Below are 20,990 nucleotides of genomic sequence, written 5' to 3'. Positions count from 1 at the left end.
CTCTGTTGTTAGGAACATACACATTAAAGATTATTGGAGTATTGAGTCTTTTATCCTTATTTAATATCCATCTTTATGTCTGAAAAATTTCTTTGCTCTGAAGTCTGCTGTGTTGGAAATTAATATAGCTACTCTCAATTACTTTGGATTGGTGTTAGCGTGCTAAGTTTCCCTCCATCTCTTTACTTTTGATCTACATATCTTTATATTTATAATAGGTTTCTTGTAGACAGCATATAGTTGGGTATTATTTTTTATCCACTCTGAAAAATGTCTGTCTTTTAATTAGTGTATTTAGACCATTGACATATAGAGTGACTACTGACACAGTTGTATAAATATCTACCGTTTTTGTTACTGTTTTCTAATTTTGCCCTTATCCTTTGTTGCTAATTTTACCTTCTACACTTTTTCTTCCTGTGGTTTTAATTGAACATTTTATATTTTTCCATTTTGAGTCCTTTCTTAGTGCATTAACTGTATTTCCCTTTTTCATTTATTGTTTTCAATATACATACAATTAATCTTATGTCACTTTCACATAACATTATACTGTTTCATGGGTTATGCAAGTACCTTGTAATAAGAAGATATTCCTGATTCATCCTTTCCATTCCTTGTGTCATTGCTGCCATTAATTTCACATATGTAAGCGTGCACATATGCAGTTATATATAAACAAATTCATTGTTGCTGTTATTTTGAAGAAATTTGTTAGATCGATTAAGAGGAAGAAAATAAAAGTGTTTATTTTACCTTTACTTATTAATTTTCTGATGCTCTTCTTTCTTTATGTAGATCCCAGTTTCTGACCTATATTATTTTCTCTCTAAAAAATTTAATATTTTTTGCAAGGATGATCTACTGGCAACAAATTCCCTCATTTTTTTTTTTTTTTTTGTCTGAAAAAGTCTTTATTTCCTCTTCAGTTCTGAAGGATAATTTTGAAGGTACAGGATTCTAGGTTGGTGGTTCTTCTCTCCTAATATTTTAAATATTTCACTTCAGCCTTTCTGCTTGCATAGTTTCTAAGAAGAATTTAGATGTACTTATTGTCTTCACTCCCATATAGATAAGATTTTTTTCCTTCTGGCTTATTTCAAGATTTTTAAAAACTCTTTTGTTTTCTGAAGTTTGAAAATGATGTGCCCACATATAGTGTTTTCGTATTTATCCTGATTGATGTTCTCTGAGTTTCTGGATCTGCAGTTTGGTGTCTGACATTAATTTGGGAGAAATTCTGCTCTAATAAATGGTATTCTCTGTATCTGCCCTCTTTCTCTCCACTGTTTTGGGTCAGCAGTATGCTCTGTGACCTCATTTCTCTTATATATCTAAGAAGATTTGATTTTTCAGTTTGTCCAGCTTTTTACTTGTTGTTAGGATGCAATGGCAGACTTCTAATCTTCTTATATGCCACACCTGAAACTAAAAGTCTTTAACATTCAACTTTTAAGTGTACAGTTTGCATGTACAAACAGATAATTACAGATTTGCAAGCCAAATGGTGACTTTCACTAACAAGTTTCCATTTTTTTCTTAGCTGTGTGTCTTTTGCAAGGTCATAATTAAGGTACTTACAAATATGACAGTGTTAGAGCAGCCCATGGAATGGGTGTCCCTAATGAAGCATAATAAGGATGTCCTACAAAGTAAGTTTGAGGTTTTTTTCCCTTATCATATTTTCTTAGGGACAAGCATGGTTCTTCTTATCAAATGCAAATGTATACCTGACCCCTTGTGCACAGCGGACCTGAGGAAGATGGACCTCTGAAAGGAACATGGTATAAATCAGTTGTCAAGTGAGCTTCATGAATGGAAAAGAAAATCATTTCTCTTGAAAGCTGAAGATGGCAAAAGCTACACTTTCCTGAGAGAAAAATTCAAATTACAATTTTACCTTTATCAGAGGCATTGCCAAATGTCTTTAATAAATGAATGTTGAATTTCTATATTTGAATTGTAAATTTTTATTCATGACAAGCCTTCGAAATTTTGTATATTTTAGAAGCATTGGATGCTGAGCTTTCTTTTTCAGTATGTACTTTTATGAACCATACTGAAGGTAGATGTAGAAATATTCAGTAAGAGGTCTTCAATGACACCAGTAAACCAGTTTTAGACTACAGGTGGAAATTAATAAAGGAGGTTTTGCATGGCAGTAGAGTCTGAAGCTTAGAATTACAAGAAAGGCAGACAAAAGCTTAGTCCCAGATGTTTTATAGTCCTTTCTTCTCTGTGATGAGTCCTCCCTAATATATAATTATTAAATAGTAAATGATGTTAGTATTCATCCACTTTCTTTCCTGATGTGTTCTAACAATCTCTGGGAACATTCATTTTAAAGTTTCAGTTATGGGGACTGATTTACGTTTAAAATTTTTACTTAATATCACTTTCCAAAATGTTCAGAAATCCCAATTAGCAGTTGACCATTATAATTACATCTTAATTAGTTAATAGAACTTGCAGGGAGGATTATCTATAGAGAAGTCACAGTCAATATATGGACTTTATGCATCTTAGGAAATTTCTGTATTGTGCCTGATTGAAAATGGAAGAAAAGAACTTAATGGCATGTTAAAGGGTTGCATTTTGGATAAATGCAGAAAAAAAAAGATTTTTTTTTCCCAGAATATTATAACTCATTGACTGTCATGTCTTGGTGTCTACTGATTTGAACTGGGGAACTTGCTAAGCATGGAGGTAAAAAAAAGAAGTTACTTTCTACTTCAAGGTTTCTGAGTTTCTGGCAGAAACCTCAAGAACATTTCTCCTAGTTCTATCTTTGGGTAAAACTGTTTTGTTAACATTTCTTCTCTCTTTTTTCCCCTGACCTTTTACATCAGTGTCAACATGCTCTATCCATCATTTCACCCCTTCTCATTTTAGGGTATAAATCAAGATCTGTAAAATTGTTTAATATAGGAATTTAATTGCCCTAGAAAAGGAACTTTTCTCTCTTGAAAGGCAGGGGAAGGTGGTGGCCCTTAAACTCCTACAGGGAATTTTAAAAGGAAGAAAAAACAAAATATGAGTATATACACTTAATTTATCTGGGCTTTTATTTTCCTTCAAAATTTGCTGACTGAAATGTAAAATATATATATGGGTAGATTCAAAACAAGTGAAATGCTACAATCAGATGTGGTTTGAGCTTTGACATTTTATATTTGTATCTTTTGGAAAGACTTTCTGTAGGACTCTTTGGTATTTTGGTATGAACCCAAGAGATATTATGGTTCGTATGTTCATCCATAATCACCTGCAAGAAAGCCAACTATTGTCTTAAAAGCAAGCTAAGCTGTGTTTTCTTACCAAACCCATTAATGTGTGGGGATGGAGAGTTCAGATAGGCCACCCAGGTTAAGATTAAAGTGTCAATATCAGGATAAGAATCTCCTTAACCGTTTTTTAAATGTTAATTTTCACTGTTTGTCTGTGTCTATAGGCTTACAATGTTAGTCTGTTGTTAGCTTTTGTCGAATGCATATTTTCTGCCTTGAAAAGAGAATCAGTAATGTGATCTTTTATCACAAAAGAAGCATGATATCTGTATATTGTATTACACATTTTCATCACATGCAGTGACTATTTTATGCTTAATTGGACATTGTTAGTGTTTCCATTTTTTTTTAGTTATGTAGAAATGTATTGGTCAAAATAGAGAGAGATCAATTGAGACAGAAAGTTGGGCTTTGTAAGTCTTTGTGTGTTCTCTATGGTAATGAGGTCACCTTGCTTCCTTCCTAGTTCTGACAGCACATCTATGTGACTTTGTAGAAGTCATTGTCCTCTCTGAGCCCGTTTCCTAATATTATAATGAGTTAGTAATTTTATTTCTTTCAGGATTATGAGGCGAAAATAGGGAGGGGGAGAGATAAGAAAGAGCATGATAAAAATGGATGTACATGAAAGTAAGCATTGCATGAGGCCTTCAGCCAGAGAATGCTGAAGGACCTTGAGAGAAATATGAGTTGCTAGAAGCCACACCTGAATTTATGTCAAGTTATCATAGACTCAGTTATAGTTGGTTAAAAAAAAAAGCAGGGAACGTGCTGTAAAACCCCACAAAAGACATGGTATTTCATTATGAATTATGCATAGTTCCTGGAGCTCTGAAATACGCATGATGTTTTCTTGAGGGTGATGCCATCTACATACTCAGAATAAAGGCTTATTGGTTTTGTCACTGGGAGTGGGACCATTGTCAGAGTCTAGGAGCTTGATATACATCTATTCAATTCTATCATGTCACTACAAGCAAACAGCAGGTCTGTAAGCTTAGGCTAGTGAGATAAATATTAAATTAAACAATTTTTTAAAATATTGTGGCATTTTTGGATTCATTCAGGATAGAAACTGAGATTTGTAGGAATTATCTAGACACTAATTCTAGCTCTGTGTTTTTTTTGTATCTAAGATTTTTATCTATTAAATCTACCCTAATCGAGACCTACTTATTCCCAACCAAATATCCTGAGTGGAAGTTTAAGGCAAAGAGGGGCATTAGAAAGTGAGCTTAATAAATGTAGGTTCATTAAGACATTGTTGGTTTGAAAATTCATCTCCAGTTATAGCTATTGAATCAGAACCCTTCCCACCACCATACTTATATCTTTTCTGAAGTCTTTTTCTCCATGACAGTTCACTCAAAATAATTATGATGATTCAGTAAACGATCCATGTTTTATGATTATTTGCCAAGAAAATCTTTCCAGAAACTACTTGTTTCTGTCAAAGATGAACAGCAGCCAGGTGGCGCTAGAGACAGTGGAGGTAAGACAAGCTGTTCAGCCACTTCTTGTTAAATGAATATTAATGATTTGTGTGAAAAACACGAAGGAACTATAAAATGTCTTAGTGTAGTATTTGGAAATAATGTTAAAGTTCGAGCCTTTACTTGACCTGAGATGGCATTATTTTTATGTCTCAGAGATACAATCTGAGATACAAATTTCCAGGACAGAAGGAAATCTATACTGTCTGTCCTGGGAGTCAACTATTGAAAACTGCTTACAAACTATTAAGAATCAGAGGTAATGGTAAATTCCAATGGTTTATTTTGTTAATCCCTCAAAAATACTACCAATGGCAAGGTCTTTGAGAATAAATATTAGATTCCATAGATTTTCAAAATGTCATTTTAAATTTATAATAGATAATGAATCATACAGAATTTCTCTAAAGTAGCATGGTTGATTAACCTCATGTTTAAATATGGCAGAAAAACACCAAAGGGACACATAATTGAAGGCTATCCATCCAAGAAAGTAGTTCTGGATCCTATTTTGTCTTTTAGTTCACTGCTCCATGCTAGGGTATGAGATAGCAGACTGCAATAATCCTAACCCTCCTTCCATCAATTCAGCTAATTAAAATGGAGAAATATCCATTTCAGGTATGTCCAAACAGAACATTCAGGATGGTCCTGTACAGGTATTAAAAAAATACGTCAACCTATTTGAAAAAATTAATTAATTAAAAAAATACATCAACCTGTTTTGTGGTGCCATAAATCTAAAATCCTTGTGTATTTTATATGCTTAACTTTTTCTTTGCTAGATAAAACAATCTAGTAGTTCTCAACCAGATGTGATTTTTACTTCCCAAGGGACATTCGACAACATCCAGATACATTTTTGGTTGTCACAGTTAGGGGCAGAGGGACAACTGACATCTAGCAGGTAGAAACCAGAGAGGCTGCTAAAACATTACACAACACACAGGAGGGTCTCCATAACAAAGAATTATTGAACTCAAAATGTCACTAAGGCCAAGGTTAAGCCTCTTGACCTGAGCCTATATTCCATTAGAAATGAGTATGATGTGAGAGAGATACTTTCATTCTGATGTCCTCAGGGTATGAGATTCAAAAGAATCTGAGACAAAAATATGTTGAGGCATTTCACAAAGGTGCTTGAGTGAACATTTCCCTTTAAATGACACTAGGGCATTTCACAGATATAAAACAGTGGTCGCTTTTCTCTCTGAGAATAAAATATAGCTTTAGCAGATGATAACTTGATGGTTCTAAAGGTCAGGAAGACCTTGAGTCATCTCTTTGAAAAGAAACAAATATATGTTTTGTAATAGCCAGTGAAAATAATGGATTCACAGACACAACAGAACAGTCAAAAATACCTTCCATGTATTATCTATTTGACCTTTAAGCATTTTCTGAAAACAAAAGGTATGAAGAGTTGGGTTTGCCTTCAGTTGTTAAATATGTCATTTTAGGACTTCTGACAAGAGTAGCCACAATCAAATGGCTTGTTTTAGGTTACTTTTTAAAATTTTGGTAGGAGTAGGTATTAAGCATTTTGTAATTGTTTTCGGGAATTTTAAAGGTTATTGAGTTCTGGAATACAGAGTCTCTCATGTTTTCCCACCAAACTTTTCCCAGCAGTGAATATATCTGGATCTTATTCTGGTTTTTTATTCTTTTTTTAGCTTCCTGAAATGACTCATGTTCAAACACGGCGACCCTGGTTGGTGTTTCTCCTGCAGAATTTTGGATTGACCCTAGGTTGGCTTTCTCTGTTACTCTTGGCTATATATGAACAAAACATTAAAATATAAGTTAAGAGTCTCAAAATCCTTCAAAAATGAATTTAAAAGGCTTCATTTATGTTTCTTTTGTTTTACTCTATAGTGACTTGTAAAAGAAGCATTTTTTTTTTACCTAAGTGAAGTGTGTGTCTTTTAGTTCATTAATATATTAACGTTATGATGCAATTTTGTGTTTGTAGTATATACATGTAAGGTTGTAAGGTTGTTCCTAAATGAAATTTTGTTATTAGCCTGTAACACTGTCATGGAAATCATACCTTTTTTTAGTTATTAGTAAATTCTAAGTTAATTTTGGTAAACTTTTAAAAAATATCATTTCCTTAATAAAGGATGTTTGTCTATAATATTTGAAGTGGACAGATGCCTGTTGGGATAAAATTTGCTGCAGATTTGCTTCCTTGATGTCAATAATATATTTTTTTTCTGTGAGATTATAAGCCATAAGCAAACTAAATTCCAAATAAATGTAATAAAATTCAGTCTTAATGTGGTGGTTTGTATTACCTTCTGTTACTGGATGTCAGCTTCTAAATCAACTCTCACAAACCCGATATAGTACAGTTCACTTTGAAGTATTTACCACTGGCTTGCAAATGCTCATAAATAAGCAGACCTGGGAAGCCTAAAGGATAATATGTCAGCGTTTTTCTATATAATCCCCAAATGAAATCTGTTCTAGGCAAGGAGAACTGGAAACAAAAGGTAAAGTAAAAATTGTTAAAATAACAAAGCTCAAGTCAGGCAGTAGATTAATGCGTCAGCTCACACAGATTTAACCAAGTATGTTTATGGGAATAATATTACTGACAAGTAAATTATATTTTATACCCTTTCTGAGGAAACAGACCCCTAAACATTATTTCAGTAGGCAAGTTCATGAAATGTACAAGCAATATAACTGATAACCTAGCAAAATTATTAAAATAGAGAATAGCCCTGGCTTTAGTCACTTTTCTTGAAAGATAGATGCCTAATATTTTTCTTATTATTTCATGATATATCTTGACAAGAGAAAAAGCCCCCTTTCCTGCCTGTGTGACTCACAGCACTCAATCAAATACATTTCTGCTACCTCTTACTCTACTTAGCTCAGTGCTATGTCCCACCCAAACGCGGTCGTTTTCAACAGGCTTTATTTGAGTTGAAAATGAGGTGGGCTGCTTCTTCAGTTGCTTTTAGAGCTCCATTTTAGGGGGTATCATGATAAGGGCAATAGCTCCCGAACATTGGCATACATTAGGATTAGCTGGTGGATTTATTAAAGTACAGACTTTTGGCTCCCTCCTGAGTGATTCTGATTCTGTACATCTAGAGGGGAAGGGGGCTGAGACCTTGATTTTGAAGAACCTCCAGGTGATACTAGTGCTGCTGCTGTGGGTCAGAGCGGCCCTCTGGGTTCCGCAGGTGTGGTGGAAGTAGGCACACCTGGCTCCACAAAGGAGCCTGCATACAACTTGGCTGCTGGGGGCTGTGTGATTTGGATTAACCCTCATACTAGATTTGAGTTTGCAGCTTGAAGTTTCCTCCTCTTGGTCCCCTTGCCTCTGAGCGCCGGATATATCGCAGGAGTTACTGGATGAGGAGTAGTACACACATATTTGCCTTGAAAGGTAAGCAGACCTGACACGTGGAGCTTTGCCTTCTTTTGTTAGAGAATAACTTGCAGTTAAACAAAAACCCCTTTGTGTCTGTCAGCACGACGCGGAGGTTGCATAAAGTAGCACCTGGCACCCTCTGTGTTTGGGTTTCTATGAACAAGTTCTGATTTTAATATTAAGCTTTAATTTAAAGCCAATTTAATTAGAAAAGCTCTAATGATGACTTTGTTCCAAGTTCCAGTTCAGAGGAGTTTGGGGCTAGCTAAATTAAAATTTGTGACGTGAGCTACTCAACTTTATAAGCTTCAAGTTGGGTGAGTTTAGTTTGCCTCCTCAGGTGAGGTTGTGGGCAGGGGGCAGAGGGCTGGAAGGCAGCTAGCTGTTGGGAGGGTTTCGAGGACATTCTTAGTGAGTATTCTGCAAAGTGTGCCCTGATCATAAGCAGAGCCCTGGTCATCGGAGGTCCTTTGCAGAGGTCATCCTAAAAATAGTGTGACATAGTAGCTCCCAAGGGCACCTTTCTCTGCTGACCGCTCCTCCCTCATGTCACCTTAAAACTGACCCTTTGCTAATTAATCCACATGAGGTGGATACGTTTGTTTCTCCAGGCCACCAACCCCATAGCTAGAGCTGGATCTCTAGCCACAACCATCTTAGTATTGCTAGAAATACTCTTTTCCTCAAAATTGAGTGGAAATAATAAAAATATTATGATATTATTTGCCTTCTAAATATGGACAGAGTCTAAATTTGGGATGGCTGAACATCATCATTAAATCATCTGAATTCTGTGTTACTCACTGAGTTTTGGGGTAAATGGTATTTTCCTTGAAACCAGATTTCTCAATAACGAGAGAGTATTTCTGTCTACGAGGACTAAATTTAGGATTCTAGTGTATTTCTACTTGTTGATTGATTTTTATTTAGTCACTGAACTAGAAATGGTCCTGGAGAAAAATTGAAGAGCAGATCAAACAGAAATCTTATTTGAATATCCATCACCACTGACAGGCCCATCTTTTGGGAAGGGGGAATTGCCCCCTGTTCCCGTGAGGCTGAATGCAGGGCCTGGGAAGATGGGTCTGCTGCTGTGCGCTGACCAGGGCCACAGTGTTATGTAAATGTGCCCATAACTTATGGCCCATACTACCCTTCTGCCCTGCTCCCCGAACCCAGACTTTGGAGGTGAGAGTGTGCCTCTCCCTGTAAGACACACCTCTCAGCGTTCTGCACATTTACAAGCTCCTTCTTCAAAGCTGGAGTGAAAAGTTGGATCCTGAGGCTGCTAATCCCTCGGGTAGACTTGAGGCTCTTGGAAGATCATTAAGAATTTGGTTCAAATCCCAGGGATGCCACCTTACAGCCTTCTAATTTATGTGAACAATAATTTCTTCTCTGTGAAATGAGGTTAAAAAAGGACTCTACCTCATAGGATTGTGGTGAGGTCCATATGAGACAAGTGCTTGTGTAGCACTTAGCACGATGCCTGGAAAATTCTGATGGCTCAATAAATATTAAATCATCATCATCATCATCAGAAACACTCTCCCCTCTTTTTTTAAAATCTCAGTTTCATAGTTTCCCTCTCAGGGCTCTACCTTGGGTCAAGGAAATGTCTTTTTTTTTGGTGGAAAATGGCTATCAAGCCTCTTTCTGTAACTGTAACCCTCTTCTGAAGCCTCCAAGCCAGCCCCTACCAGTTCTTCAAAGCTGTCCTTAAAGTTTTTTCATCATGTCCAGAGCCAGAGAAATGGGTCGGGGGTGGCTTTGGTTGACCCCACTCTGCCCATCTCCCCGGGAAGGCTACATCCATGTGCCATAACACTCACACTCACTGTGAGCCCCTCCCTCTTACACTTTGTTTCTCATAATAAGCAAAGACCTAGTATGTTCCACTCCAATCCCACTTCTGAGGACGGGGAGGTTGACTAATGGAACCTGATGGAGAGAAGCCTTTCTGAGGTCATGTTATGGTTACCACTTGATTTCAACTCAAGCAAAAAGTAGTTTGACTCTTCTTGTTGCCAGTGCACCCACCTCAGGAATGAAACCGGCTCTGAAAAGAGTCCAGCCCCATCAGGCTAAACAGACGCCCTCCAGCTGGCGGCACACATGGCCTGCCCTGGGCAGTCCGGGCCGCAAGGGCGCCGGGGAGGCCGGAGCTCCGTCTCACCTGGGGCTGTGCTTGCCTGCACTCGCGAGCCCCCATCCCCGGTGTGGGGGATGGGCCTCACATTATCATGCTTTTACTTTCATAGGCGCCTCTCGAAGCCCAATTGAAATTGTAGGAAGTTTGAGAAACTAAAGACATTTTTCAAAATAAAAAATGATCTTACCCCACATGCCATTGCTCCTTTGAAAGGCTTCTGAAATGGACTTGCTCATCCTCTCACTGTACCCACCTCCTCTGCCCCCTCCTTCCACAATGTTCCTGCCTCAAAGACAGACAGAGCCTCTGTCACATGGACTCCTTCCCTGCCTGCGCCCCCGCCCCCACACTCACACTCTTAATTCAGCTTTGCAAAGCCTCTTGTTTCATGGAAGCTTTCTTTCATTGTGTAATAACTCCCTCCAGAAAGGCTCCCCCTGCCCTCCAGAGAGGGGTGCTTTGTCTACTTGAACCCACCTGGACTGCCATCAGTTCCCATCTGTACCCTTGGCTTCCCTCATGCTTGTGGAAAGTATATAAGATTCCTTGTTTATGGATTAGGTGTTTCTCATGACCTCAGCATTCCCCTTAACCATCAAGCTATGCAGAAGGCCCATAGATTTACCCCACAACATTATATAATGCTGTACTGGACAGGCATCAGAGGTTTGATTCAACTCTTTATTCTTATAGTGGTGATATGATAGCAAATATTTTTATGGCACCATGTGCCAGATACATTCGAAGTGCCCTATGATAGTCATTTAATTCTGTTAAGAACCCTGAGAATGTAGGTCTTCATCCCCTTTTACAGATGAAGACACCAAGTCCCAGGGAGGTTAGTTAACTCACCAAAGCTGGCTCCAGAATCTGCAGTCCCAATGCCCATACCACACAGCCTCTACAGAGAGCAAGTGAGGTTCGGGGAGTCTAAATGGTGGCCCACGCTCTTACCTATGTAAAGGAGTTGACGTTGGACTTGATTCAGATCCCTGACTTCCAGTCCATCAATCATATCAATCTTTGCAATCCCCCTGGTCCTGCCCAGTCAAAGCTTCTCACCTAAAAGGTCTGTTATTTAAGGTTCGTTTTGCTATTCCAGTTTATATTAATTTCTCCCTGTGAGTATCTAGAATCTATTCAGCAAGTTTTTAAAATTGAGATGTAATTGACATATAACATTATATTAATTTTAGGTGTACAACATCATGATCTGATATTTGTATATATTGTGAAATGAATACCACAATAAGTCTAATTAAAATCTATCACCTCGCAGTTACAATCTTTTCTTGTAATAAGAACTTTGGACTCACGTGACTCCACACCAGGAAGACAATCAATCCAATTAAAAAATATGCAAAGGACCTGAACAGACACTTCTCCAAGTAGGACATACAGAGGGTCTATAGAAACAAAGAAAAACAAACAAACAAAAATGCTCAACATCACTAGCTATTAGAGAGATGCAAGTTAAAACCACAGTGAAATACCATTTACACCAGTCAGAAGGGCCATCATTAATTAATTGACAAACAACAAGTGCTGGCAAAGATGTGGAGAAAAGGGAGCCACAGTGCACTGCTGGTGGAAGTGCAGACTGGTACAGCCACTGTGGAAATCAGTATGGAATTTCCTCAAAAAGCTAAAAATGGAATTGTCTTTTGATCCAGCAATTCCACTACTGGAATTATAACTTAAGAGTCCTGAAACACCAATTCAAAAGAGCCTATGCACCCCAGTGTTCATAGAAGTGCACTTTACAATAGCCAAATGCTGGAAGCAGCCTAAGGGCCCATCAGTAGATGAGTGGATCAAAAAACTGGCACATTTACACAATAGAATAGTACGTAGCAGAAAGAAAGAGGGAACTGCTACCCTTTGCTACATCATGGATGGAACTGGAGAATATTATGCTAAGTGAAATAAGCCAGATGGTGAAAGACAAATATCATATGATCTCACCTATAAGTGGAACCTAATCAACAAAACAAATAAGTGAGAAAAATAGAACCTAATGGAAATAAGGAACAAATTGACAGTAACTAGAGGGGAGCAGAGTAGGGGATAATGGGGAAAAGAAAGGGAAGGATCATCAAGGAACAAGTATAAAGGACCCATGGACAAAGACAACGGGGTAGGGGGAGGATTGAATGTAGGAGTTGAGGGTGGGTAGGGCAGGGGAGAGTAATGGGGGAAAATAGGTACAACTGTAATTGAAGAACAATAAAAAAAAGAAAAAAAAGAACTTTGAAGATATACTCTCAGCAACTTTCAAATATACAATAGAGTATTATTAACTATAGTCACCATGCTATACATTATATCTCATGACTGACTTTATAACTATTGAAGTTTGTGCCTTCACCCATTTCTTTCTACCTCCATCCCATTCCTGCCTCTGGCAACAACCACTCTGTTCCGTGCATCCATGAGTTCCACTCTGCTGTTGTTTTGGGACCACATATAAGTGAGATCACAGTGTTTGTCTTTTTCTGACTTATTTAACACAATGGCCTCCAGATACATCTGTGTTGTGTAAATGGCAAGATTATCTTCTTTTTACGGTTGAATAATATTTCATTATAAATATATTACTATATACAATATATGTTTTATATATAGGGGTTTAAGGGCACTGACCCCAATGCAGTGGAGAATTCACATATAACTTCGATTCTCCCAAAACTTAACTATAGTTGTCCCTCAGTATCCATAGTGTTTGGTTCTAGGAATCGCTACGGATACCAAAATCTGTGGATGCTCAAGTATGTTACATAAAATGGTGTAGAAAAATGCATTTATGATTCCAGGTCTTATCTTTATGTCTTTAATCCAAGTTTAGTTGACTTTTTGTGTATGTATGGTATAAGACAGTGGTCTAGTTTCATTCTTTTGCATGTAGCTGTCCAATTTTCCCAACACTATTTATTGAAAAGACTGTTCTTTCCCCATTATATATTCTTGGCTCCTTTGTCATAAATTATTTGACCATATATGCATAGGTTTATTTCTGGGCCCTCTGTTTGTTTCAATGATATATGTGCCTACTTTTAGGCCAATATCATTCTGTTTTTGTTACAATATCTTTGTAACATAGGATGAATTCAGAGAGCAGGATGCCTCCAGCCTTGTTCTTCTTTCTCATGATTACTTTGGCTATATTTGGGGTCTACTGTGGTTCCATACAAATTTTTATGATTGTTTATTCTATTTCTGTGAAAAATGCCATTGGAATTTTGATAGAAATTGCATGGGAGAAAGTGAGTTCAGGATCTTCCTAAAATCACTGTCTTGAACTAGAACATGTTTATTCATGTCAAGTTTTTGACCAATACAGTGAGCAACTGCAAAATGTTAGATGTACAAAGTCACATAATGTTATTATTATGGAGAAGGAAACTGTCTCATGAACAGTTTTAAATGCATTGCTCTTTTAAAAATGTAAAGGGAAATACCTGGCTATCGGGCCAATGTGGAAAAGATGGGTGCTCTGGTGGCTTATAATTCACCCAAGCTCAGCTGCTATGGTAAAAATAAATAAATAAAAATAAACAGGTGGGAGTAGATGTCAGAAACTGCCTAGCCCTGGCTGGTGTGGCTCAGTAGATTGAGCACCAAACTTCAGAACAAAAAGGTTACTGGTTCTATTCCCAGTCAGGGCCTGTGCCTGGGTTGCAGGTGGGGTCCACAGCTGGGGCATGCAAGAGGCAACCAATCGATGTTTCTCTCACATTGATGTTTCTCTACCTCTCTTTCTCCTTTCTTTCCCCTCTCTCTAAAAATAAATAAAATATTTTTTTAAAAAAGAAAAAGAATTGCCTACATTTAAAAAAAATTTTTGAATTAAGAGAGATAGTATTCTATGCTTATATTACCTGTGCTAAACCCAGGTAATGAGTTCAATACTGGGACTCCTATTTGGAGAATTTATGGAAGGAAGTTTTAACTTTTTTTTAAGAAGTGAGGGCAAAGTCATATCCAGAAATTATGCTTTAATAATAATAATTAATAATAATAGCAAGAGCTATTATTTGTTGAACATTATGAAAAATACTTGCTTATTGCTTTACCTTTAATATTTTTCTTGTCATTTAAGTCCCATGTTAAACCATTTTAGATATGAGCAACTTGGCTTAGAAAGTGTAAGTCACTTAGTGGAGACCACAGAGCCAGGACATGGCAGGGCCGCTGCGGTTGCAGCGTCCGGGGACTTTCCCAGCATACACACTGCCGCACACCAGAGTTACAGGAACTGGGCAGACATCACCAGAAGAGGACATTCTGAAGTACTATGCTAGAATTCCCTTTGTAATATACTGATTTGTAACAGTGAAACATGTTGCTTTGGGATGAGGCCGACCCCTAGTCAGGGACGGCAGTTAATAAAGCAAAGTGGGGCCAGGTGACCTGTAAGGCACCTCCTCTACCAGCCTGGGCGCTGACATCTCTGCAAAGGTATTTTGCTCAGAGGAATGGAGGATGACAATGTACTTGTGTTGCAAAGACTCAAACTTTGTACTACATACAACTTAGGAAAGAGAAGCACTTTCCCATCTATTTTTGGAGCTGTTTTGGCTTTGCCAACTATGTCTGGGTGTTCTTTTCTCAAACAGCCAGGTCACTATCATAGCACTCAGCAACAGTTTTGAAGTTAACTCTTTCCCTGTCTATCTTTTAGAACTAGACTTTTTGTTCCTTCAAGATAAAATGTTATTCATTTTTGTATTCTTAGAACCTAGCATACTGCCTAGAGGGTGCTAAATAAAAAATTACTAAAATGAACTGTAAGAAAAAAAATTAGATCATGTCACTCCCTTATTCAAAATATTGTTTTTCTTCCTATTGCCTCCAGGAATACGTCCAAGTTACTTATCATGAAATACTCTTCATGATTTGTCCTCTTTCTATGTCTCCCATTACACCTTCATCCCCTCCTTAATTGTGTTTTATGTTCCAACCACTGCTGGTATATTTTCCTTGTACTCTTGCTGTTTCTTACTTCCATGTGTCTGTGAGGTGGTTCCCTCACTATGGTGCGTCTCAGGGGTTACTTCCTCGGAAGCTCTTCATTTATTCTCCAAGGTCTCACCAAACTCGGTAGGATTAGAACACTATCTATGGTCCTCCCATTGAACCTCTACCACGGCACCTATGGCCCTGTGGTTTATCACCATTTGGACAACCCTCTTTCACACCAGACACTAATCTCCTTGAGGACAACTGCATTTTGTTCATTTTGATATTTGCAGAACCATAATCTTACTTGGTTTGTAGATAGCATTTGATAAACCAGAGAGTCAAACAGTCAAAGTGCTTTAACAGTCGACATTGATAACTATTCCACCTATATGACTTTAAATTCTTTCAAAGACTACTTTAAAATAGAAAACCTCAACGATAGCTTTGTCTTTACAAATAAGAAGCAGATTTAATTCACCTAAATGACAATGAAAAGTAGAAACTATCCCCGTTTGCTTCACACAAAGTGGTGACTTCATAGGTTCATTCTTTTTTGATTTACTGAGATGTGTCTACAAATATGGCATTACATTGTTTTACAGAACTTTTGGTTAGCATCACAAATAAGATATTTGAAGTATGTATTTACTCATCACTGTACAAGCATTAGTCTGGTGTTTTTGTGAATTATTAAAAATATTTCAGTCATTTTTCTAATAGTGCCACAAGGTAGTTAAAAACTATTAGCCTTGTGCTAGAGACTGAATGTTTTTTGTGCACTAACTCCTGATGTGATGGTATTTGGAGGTGGAGCATTTGGAAAATGATTAATCCATGAGGGTTGAGCCCTCACGAATGGAATTAATGTCCTTTTAAATGAACCCCAGAAAGCTCCCTCCCTTTCTGCCTAGTCAGGCTGATGATAAGCGTAAGCAACCTAACATATTCCTGGCATGTAATAATAAGCATTCTATAAATGTTAACTATCATTATATTGCTATTCCTATTAATATTCTTATCAGCCCAGTTACAAGAAAATATGCGAAGCAAAAATTGATTCAAAAGCAATAATAATAATGATTAATTATTAACAATGTTTGCCAAGTATTTTCTGTATTTCAGGCACTGTTTTATAAATAATATCTGCATTATTTAATTCTCAAAACAACCTTTACTATTTAAATTTCATTGTGAGAATCAATGAGTAAATTACTTTTAACTAGTTAAAGTAGTTTCTGCCATATATTAAGTGCTATATATGTTTATTAAAATAAAAAAGATAAATATTATTATTTCCCCCATTTACCAGGTAGGGAAACTGACTCACAGAAATTAAGTGACTGGGCTAAAGTCACACGTCCAGAAAGAGGTGACACTGGAACCCAAATCCTGCCAGGCCAGTTGCTACATCCCTCACACTGAAGCACCAAGACAAACTGTGCTAGTACTTCCCACAGAGTAGAAGATTGTACCCGTGATGGAAGTGAGGAGAGCAATTCATTTGTGGAGTTAGCATGCACATTCCCTCCTTCCCTCATTTCCTTACACAATAATTTCTTCCAATTCCTAACATGCAGTTCTCTCTCTCTTCATCTGCTTGGGTGGTCCTTTGTCTCTCAGAGAACAGCTCAAGCCGCAGATCCCTTTTCTCTTTCTGATCACATAGGGACCTTGGAAAGTCACCATTCTCTCTGGAGAGACTTCCAGTTTAAGAGAGTTCCATTTCCATCTACACTGTAGGGGACAGGTCAAACCAGATCAGAAATCTACCTTCTTTCTTCCCCTCTCTGTGAGTTTTCCTAGAATGTTTCTAATTCCCCCTTTGGACAAATCTGCATATCCTTTGCCCAGAGTCCCAGGGTTCCTGACAATGTGCATTTGTGTTACATAATTACATAGGAGAAACGCGGGGACACATGTTGCGTTTTAGCTGCTTGCATTCAAACCGCCAGGGGAGTGACAGAATGTATGCACATCATCAGTACAATCATTTGCCTTTCTTCTGGATAACCTGCATTTCGTGTTTGCAAAGAAAGCCTCGTTTGTTTTCTGTTTGTATTCTGAGTCTCTTATTTTGATCTACACGATAAGAAAATCACCATTCTTTGAATCCACAGCTTGAGGGGCCTGCTTTGCTTTTCAAGTACGATAGGTTCTTAAACACAAGCAAGATGAAAAACATATTGCGTATCCCTTGGGGACTATTTAAAATGTAAAATATAAATATTTCTGCTTTGAATGTACTTAACTTAGCAAGCCCATATCTGGTTTCTGTCTGTTCAGTCATCGCACTGACATTGTGTTTGCTATTCCTTCATTTCGCTGAGTCGAAATGAGCTGGAGAGGCGAAAATCAGCACTTCAGCCTTTTCCGCTGAGCAGAGCGCACGAAGGTTGCCAAGTCTGCCTTGATCACATAATGCCTTTCAGATAAGGTTAACTCCGCAGTAGGCCCTGCCTCGTGTTAGTGTTTTATGGTGACAGATATGCTGGCTCAGGGTCTCCTGCTGCAATGAATCTGCTGGAAGGAAAAGCTCACAGGACCGTCAACCAGCTGGGGAGGCCACACTTCACCTGGCGCTGAGCCTGGGACTTGAGGCCTTTGCCTTATCAGGGCCAATTCATAACCATCCCACTCCTTTTCACCCCTACCCCTAAACTGGGTGTCCAGGTGAATGTCTAAATTTAGAGGAAGAGCTAAGAAAACGTCAACATCTTCCTTCTGGCACCTCCCTTCTTCGACAAGCCTAACTGCTGTACTTCAAGTAAGACTGTGAATAACATTTCTGGCTCCAGGTCTGCTGTAAACGTCCTGGACTAGTGCTCAGCAGGTCGTTTCATACTTTTGGTCTTGTTTTCTCTCCTGTAAATGAGTGTTCAGATGAGAATAGTGTGTGGCGATCAATCTACTTGTCACAGAGACTTCCAGTTGCTTATTTGCAGGGGAATATTGGGGTTTGGTATGGAGAAGTCACCATTAGAACATCTGTTATTGCCCTTCCTCTCTTCTCAGCTCTTGCGTCATTTTGGATAAGCCAGAGAAGAGATTCTGCCTGGAGTCTTACCCCATACCCAGTGTCTTAGTGCTTTCCAGACACTATAACAAAGCGCTATAGTCTGAACAACAGAAATTTATTCCTTGAAGTTTTGGGGCTTGGAATTCTGAGATTGAGGGCGCCAGCACAACTGGGTTCTGGAAAGGGCCCTCTTCCTGGTTGCAGACAATACAGACTTCCATCTGTGTCCCCATGTGGCAGAAGGGGTTGGGAGGTCTCCAGGGTCCCTTTTACAAGGGCACTAATCCTTTCTCTACCCTCATGGTGCAATTACCTCCCTAAAGGCCCTGTCTCCTAACACCAGCTCATTGAGGACTATGCTTTCAACATATGAATCTGGGGGAGACACAAACATTCAGTCCATAACATCCAGCAATGTGATCTATGACGGTTGGTCAGCCTCAGGCATCTGCTCTCTTATTCCCACTCTAGGATCTCCAACAACCTTTCAGACCCAAGGTTCTGTGGCTTATCCTCTCTTCCCCTATACTTTCTTCATTTCTCTTTTTATCTTTTCATTAAAAAACTAAGCAGTTATGGGTACTAGAGACTGTGATGCCTCGTGATTTGCAAAAGTTGGGAGAGGTTGCTGGAGTCTAAGGCAGTGGACACAGATAAGGCAGGGAACTTCGCAGCCACTTGCACTTGGGAATATCAGAAGCCACTATCCCTGGCCTGGGGCCGTTACTTATTCCAGGCTCCTGTCTCACTGGGGCTCTCTGGCCCTCAGTGTCCTTGTCTATAGCATAAGAAGGCTGAGTTTGCTGGTCACCAAAAAGCCTTCTAACTCTAACCTTCTTTTATGTTGCTGCTCCATTTACCGCTTAAAATGCGCGTGAGCTGAAGCTAACAGCAGCATCTGGAGAAGCAGAGCTCTGAGGATTGAAGCTCAAAAGTCCTGCACAGATGTCTCTGGTGCTTCATGGCTCATAAACTAAAGCAAAACAGCAGGAATAAGATATATATCTTCAATGAGAAAGATTGCCCTTGGCATCTACCACCCCCCGCCATTAAATTGTACCTGAAATTCAGGAAAATGGCAGAAATTTTCTTTTAATTTGGAAATTTTATTTTATAAAAATCACCTACGATCACCTCACCCTGACATGATAGACACTGAATTTTTTTCTTTGGTTCGAGATTATCTTAGCTGCATGATTATTACATAGTTGAGAGACATTTGTTCTATGCTTAATCTTATCATGAACATCTTTCCAAATTTCTAATCTCCATAATCATCATTTTAATATTTGCAAAATTTCCCATCCACTCTTATGATGGCATTAGATTTTCTCAAAGATTTTGCTGTTATAAATACTGCTACAATGAACATCTTCACGTTACTAGGTCTGACCATTGAAATTTCTAACTTCTTAGGAATTATGATCATTACTCCTGGGAGGAGCACCCTGCTGGCCTGACAAATCCCCAGGGTACATTTTCCAGATAGCTTTCGTACCAGAGAGAGCAGACTCAGGAGTCAGCTAGCCACTTCCTACCTGTATAAGTTTGGATGGCATCTATAGCATGTTTTGCCATCTATAAAATAGAACAACCGTTAGGATTAAATGAAATAACACATGTGAATACACATAACAAAAGAATTTGATAAATAGGGATACTTTCAATATTAGTTCTGCCCTGCCTCCCAGGCAGCTATTATATATGGTGTTTTCTATCTAGTTGAAAACTGGAAAGATATGAATGCAATTCTACATCTACATTTTGTTTTGTCAAAGTTTTCTTGACTAAACTAAACTTCCATTTTGACCAGACACTGCACCTTTTACTGTGTAGAATGTAAAAAGCATGATCCTGGTTCTCAAGGAATTTGCCATCTTCTAGGGGAAATAGAGCAAATGTGCAAATAGCTATCATTGTGATGCAAGGTTTGTTGAGTGGCATATGAGGAGGGTGGCCTGCAGTCAGGCTTCAGGGAAGGAAAAGGGAATTTCCAGCCAGAGACTCAGTTCCAGCTCAGCCCCTTTAACTGTACCCTCCCTCCCCCACCCCCCACCCCCCAGCATGAGCACTATTCTTTTGGCTCTTGTTCTATGATTACATCCCCTGGTCTCTCCAGTTTGTTTAATGTGCTTTTGTTCCTGCTCTCCATTTTAAAGTTCTTGGATCAGAGGTACAGTTTTAAACCATTTCTCTCATGTCTGCCCTTGTGCTCCTTCAGGACAGGATATCTCAGCCCCCTGGCTTCACACGTCAAATAAACAAAGGTTCCAGGAAACCCGAGAGGCTAGCCACTCCCTGATTTCTTAGCCATGCCCCATTCCATATCCCTGCCAGGAAGTATGCTCAGAAAGTACATTTTGGTAAAGATTGGTTCTATTCCTTTAAAGATGAAAAGGTATTTCAAAATGTAGAAGGGATTTGTAAGTGATGGGAATCGGCCAAGCAAATGTGCAAAGGCAGGAAATTGTCACAGATTGGGGAATGCTAAATAATTGCACTGGAATATAGATATATGAAGAGGTGAGTCATAGAAGATAATTCTGGAATAGATGAGGTAAAATTGTGAAGGCTGCAGAGATGTCAGTTAATAGTTTTAAACTTCATTTGAGAGATGGTATGAAGCTATAAGTCTTTCTAATCTGAACATATGCAAGGTTTTCTGGCAAGGTTTTTGCTGTGTGGGAAGGGT

At 38.4% G+C, this 20,990-nt stretch overlaps 1 protein-coding gene across 2 annotated transcripts in view; it reads left to right on the top strand.

Annotated features, from left to right (window-relative positions):
* Window positions 1-6,582, top strand: part of SLC39A12 (solute carrier family 39 member 12) — a 65,567-nt gene extending 58,985 nt beyond the window's left edge. For both annotated transcript variants that reach the window (XM_054590495.1, XM_054590485.1), the window contains exon 12: window positions 6,454-6,582. In XM_054590495.1, the coding sequence (XP_054446470.1) occupies window positions 6,454-6,582 (129 nt within the window). The remainder of the gene's footprint in view (window positions 1-6,453) is intronic.
* The last annotated feature ends 14,408 nt before the right edge of the window (window positions 6,583-20,990 follow it).

This window comes from Pteronotus mesoamericanus, unplaced genomic scaffold (assembly GCF_021234165.1).
Source record: "Pteronotus mesoamericanus isolate MK-2021 breed Mesoamerican mustached bat unplaced genomic scaffold, CSHL_Meso_final contig_130, whole genome shotgun sequence".
NCBI classification, from domain to species: Eukaryota; Metazoa; Chordata; class Mammalia; order Chiroptera; family Mormoopidae; genus Pteronotus; species Pteronotus mesoamericanus.
Note: the sequence above shows the minus strand (reverse complement) of the source record. Positions and strands in the feature narration are given on the sequence as shown.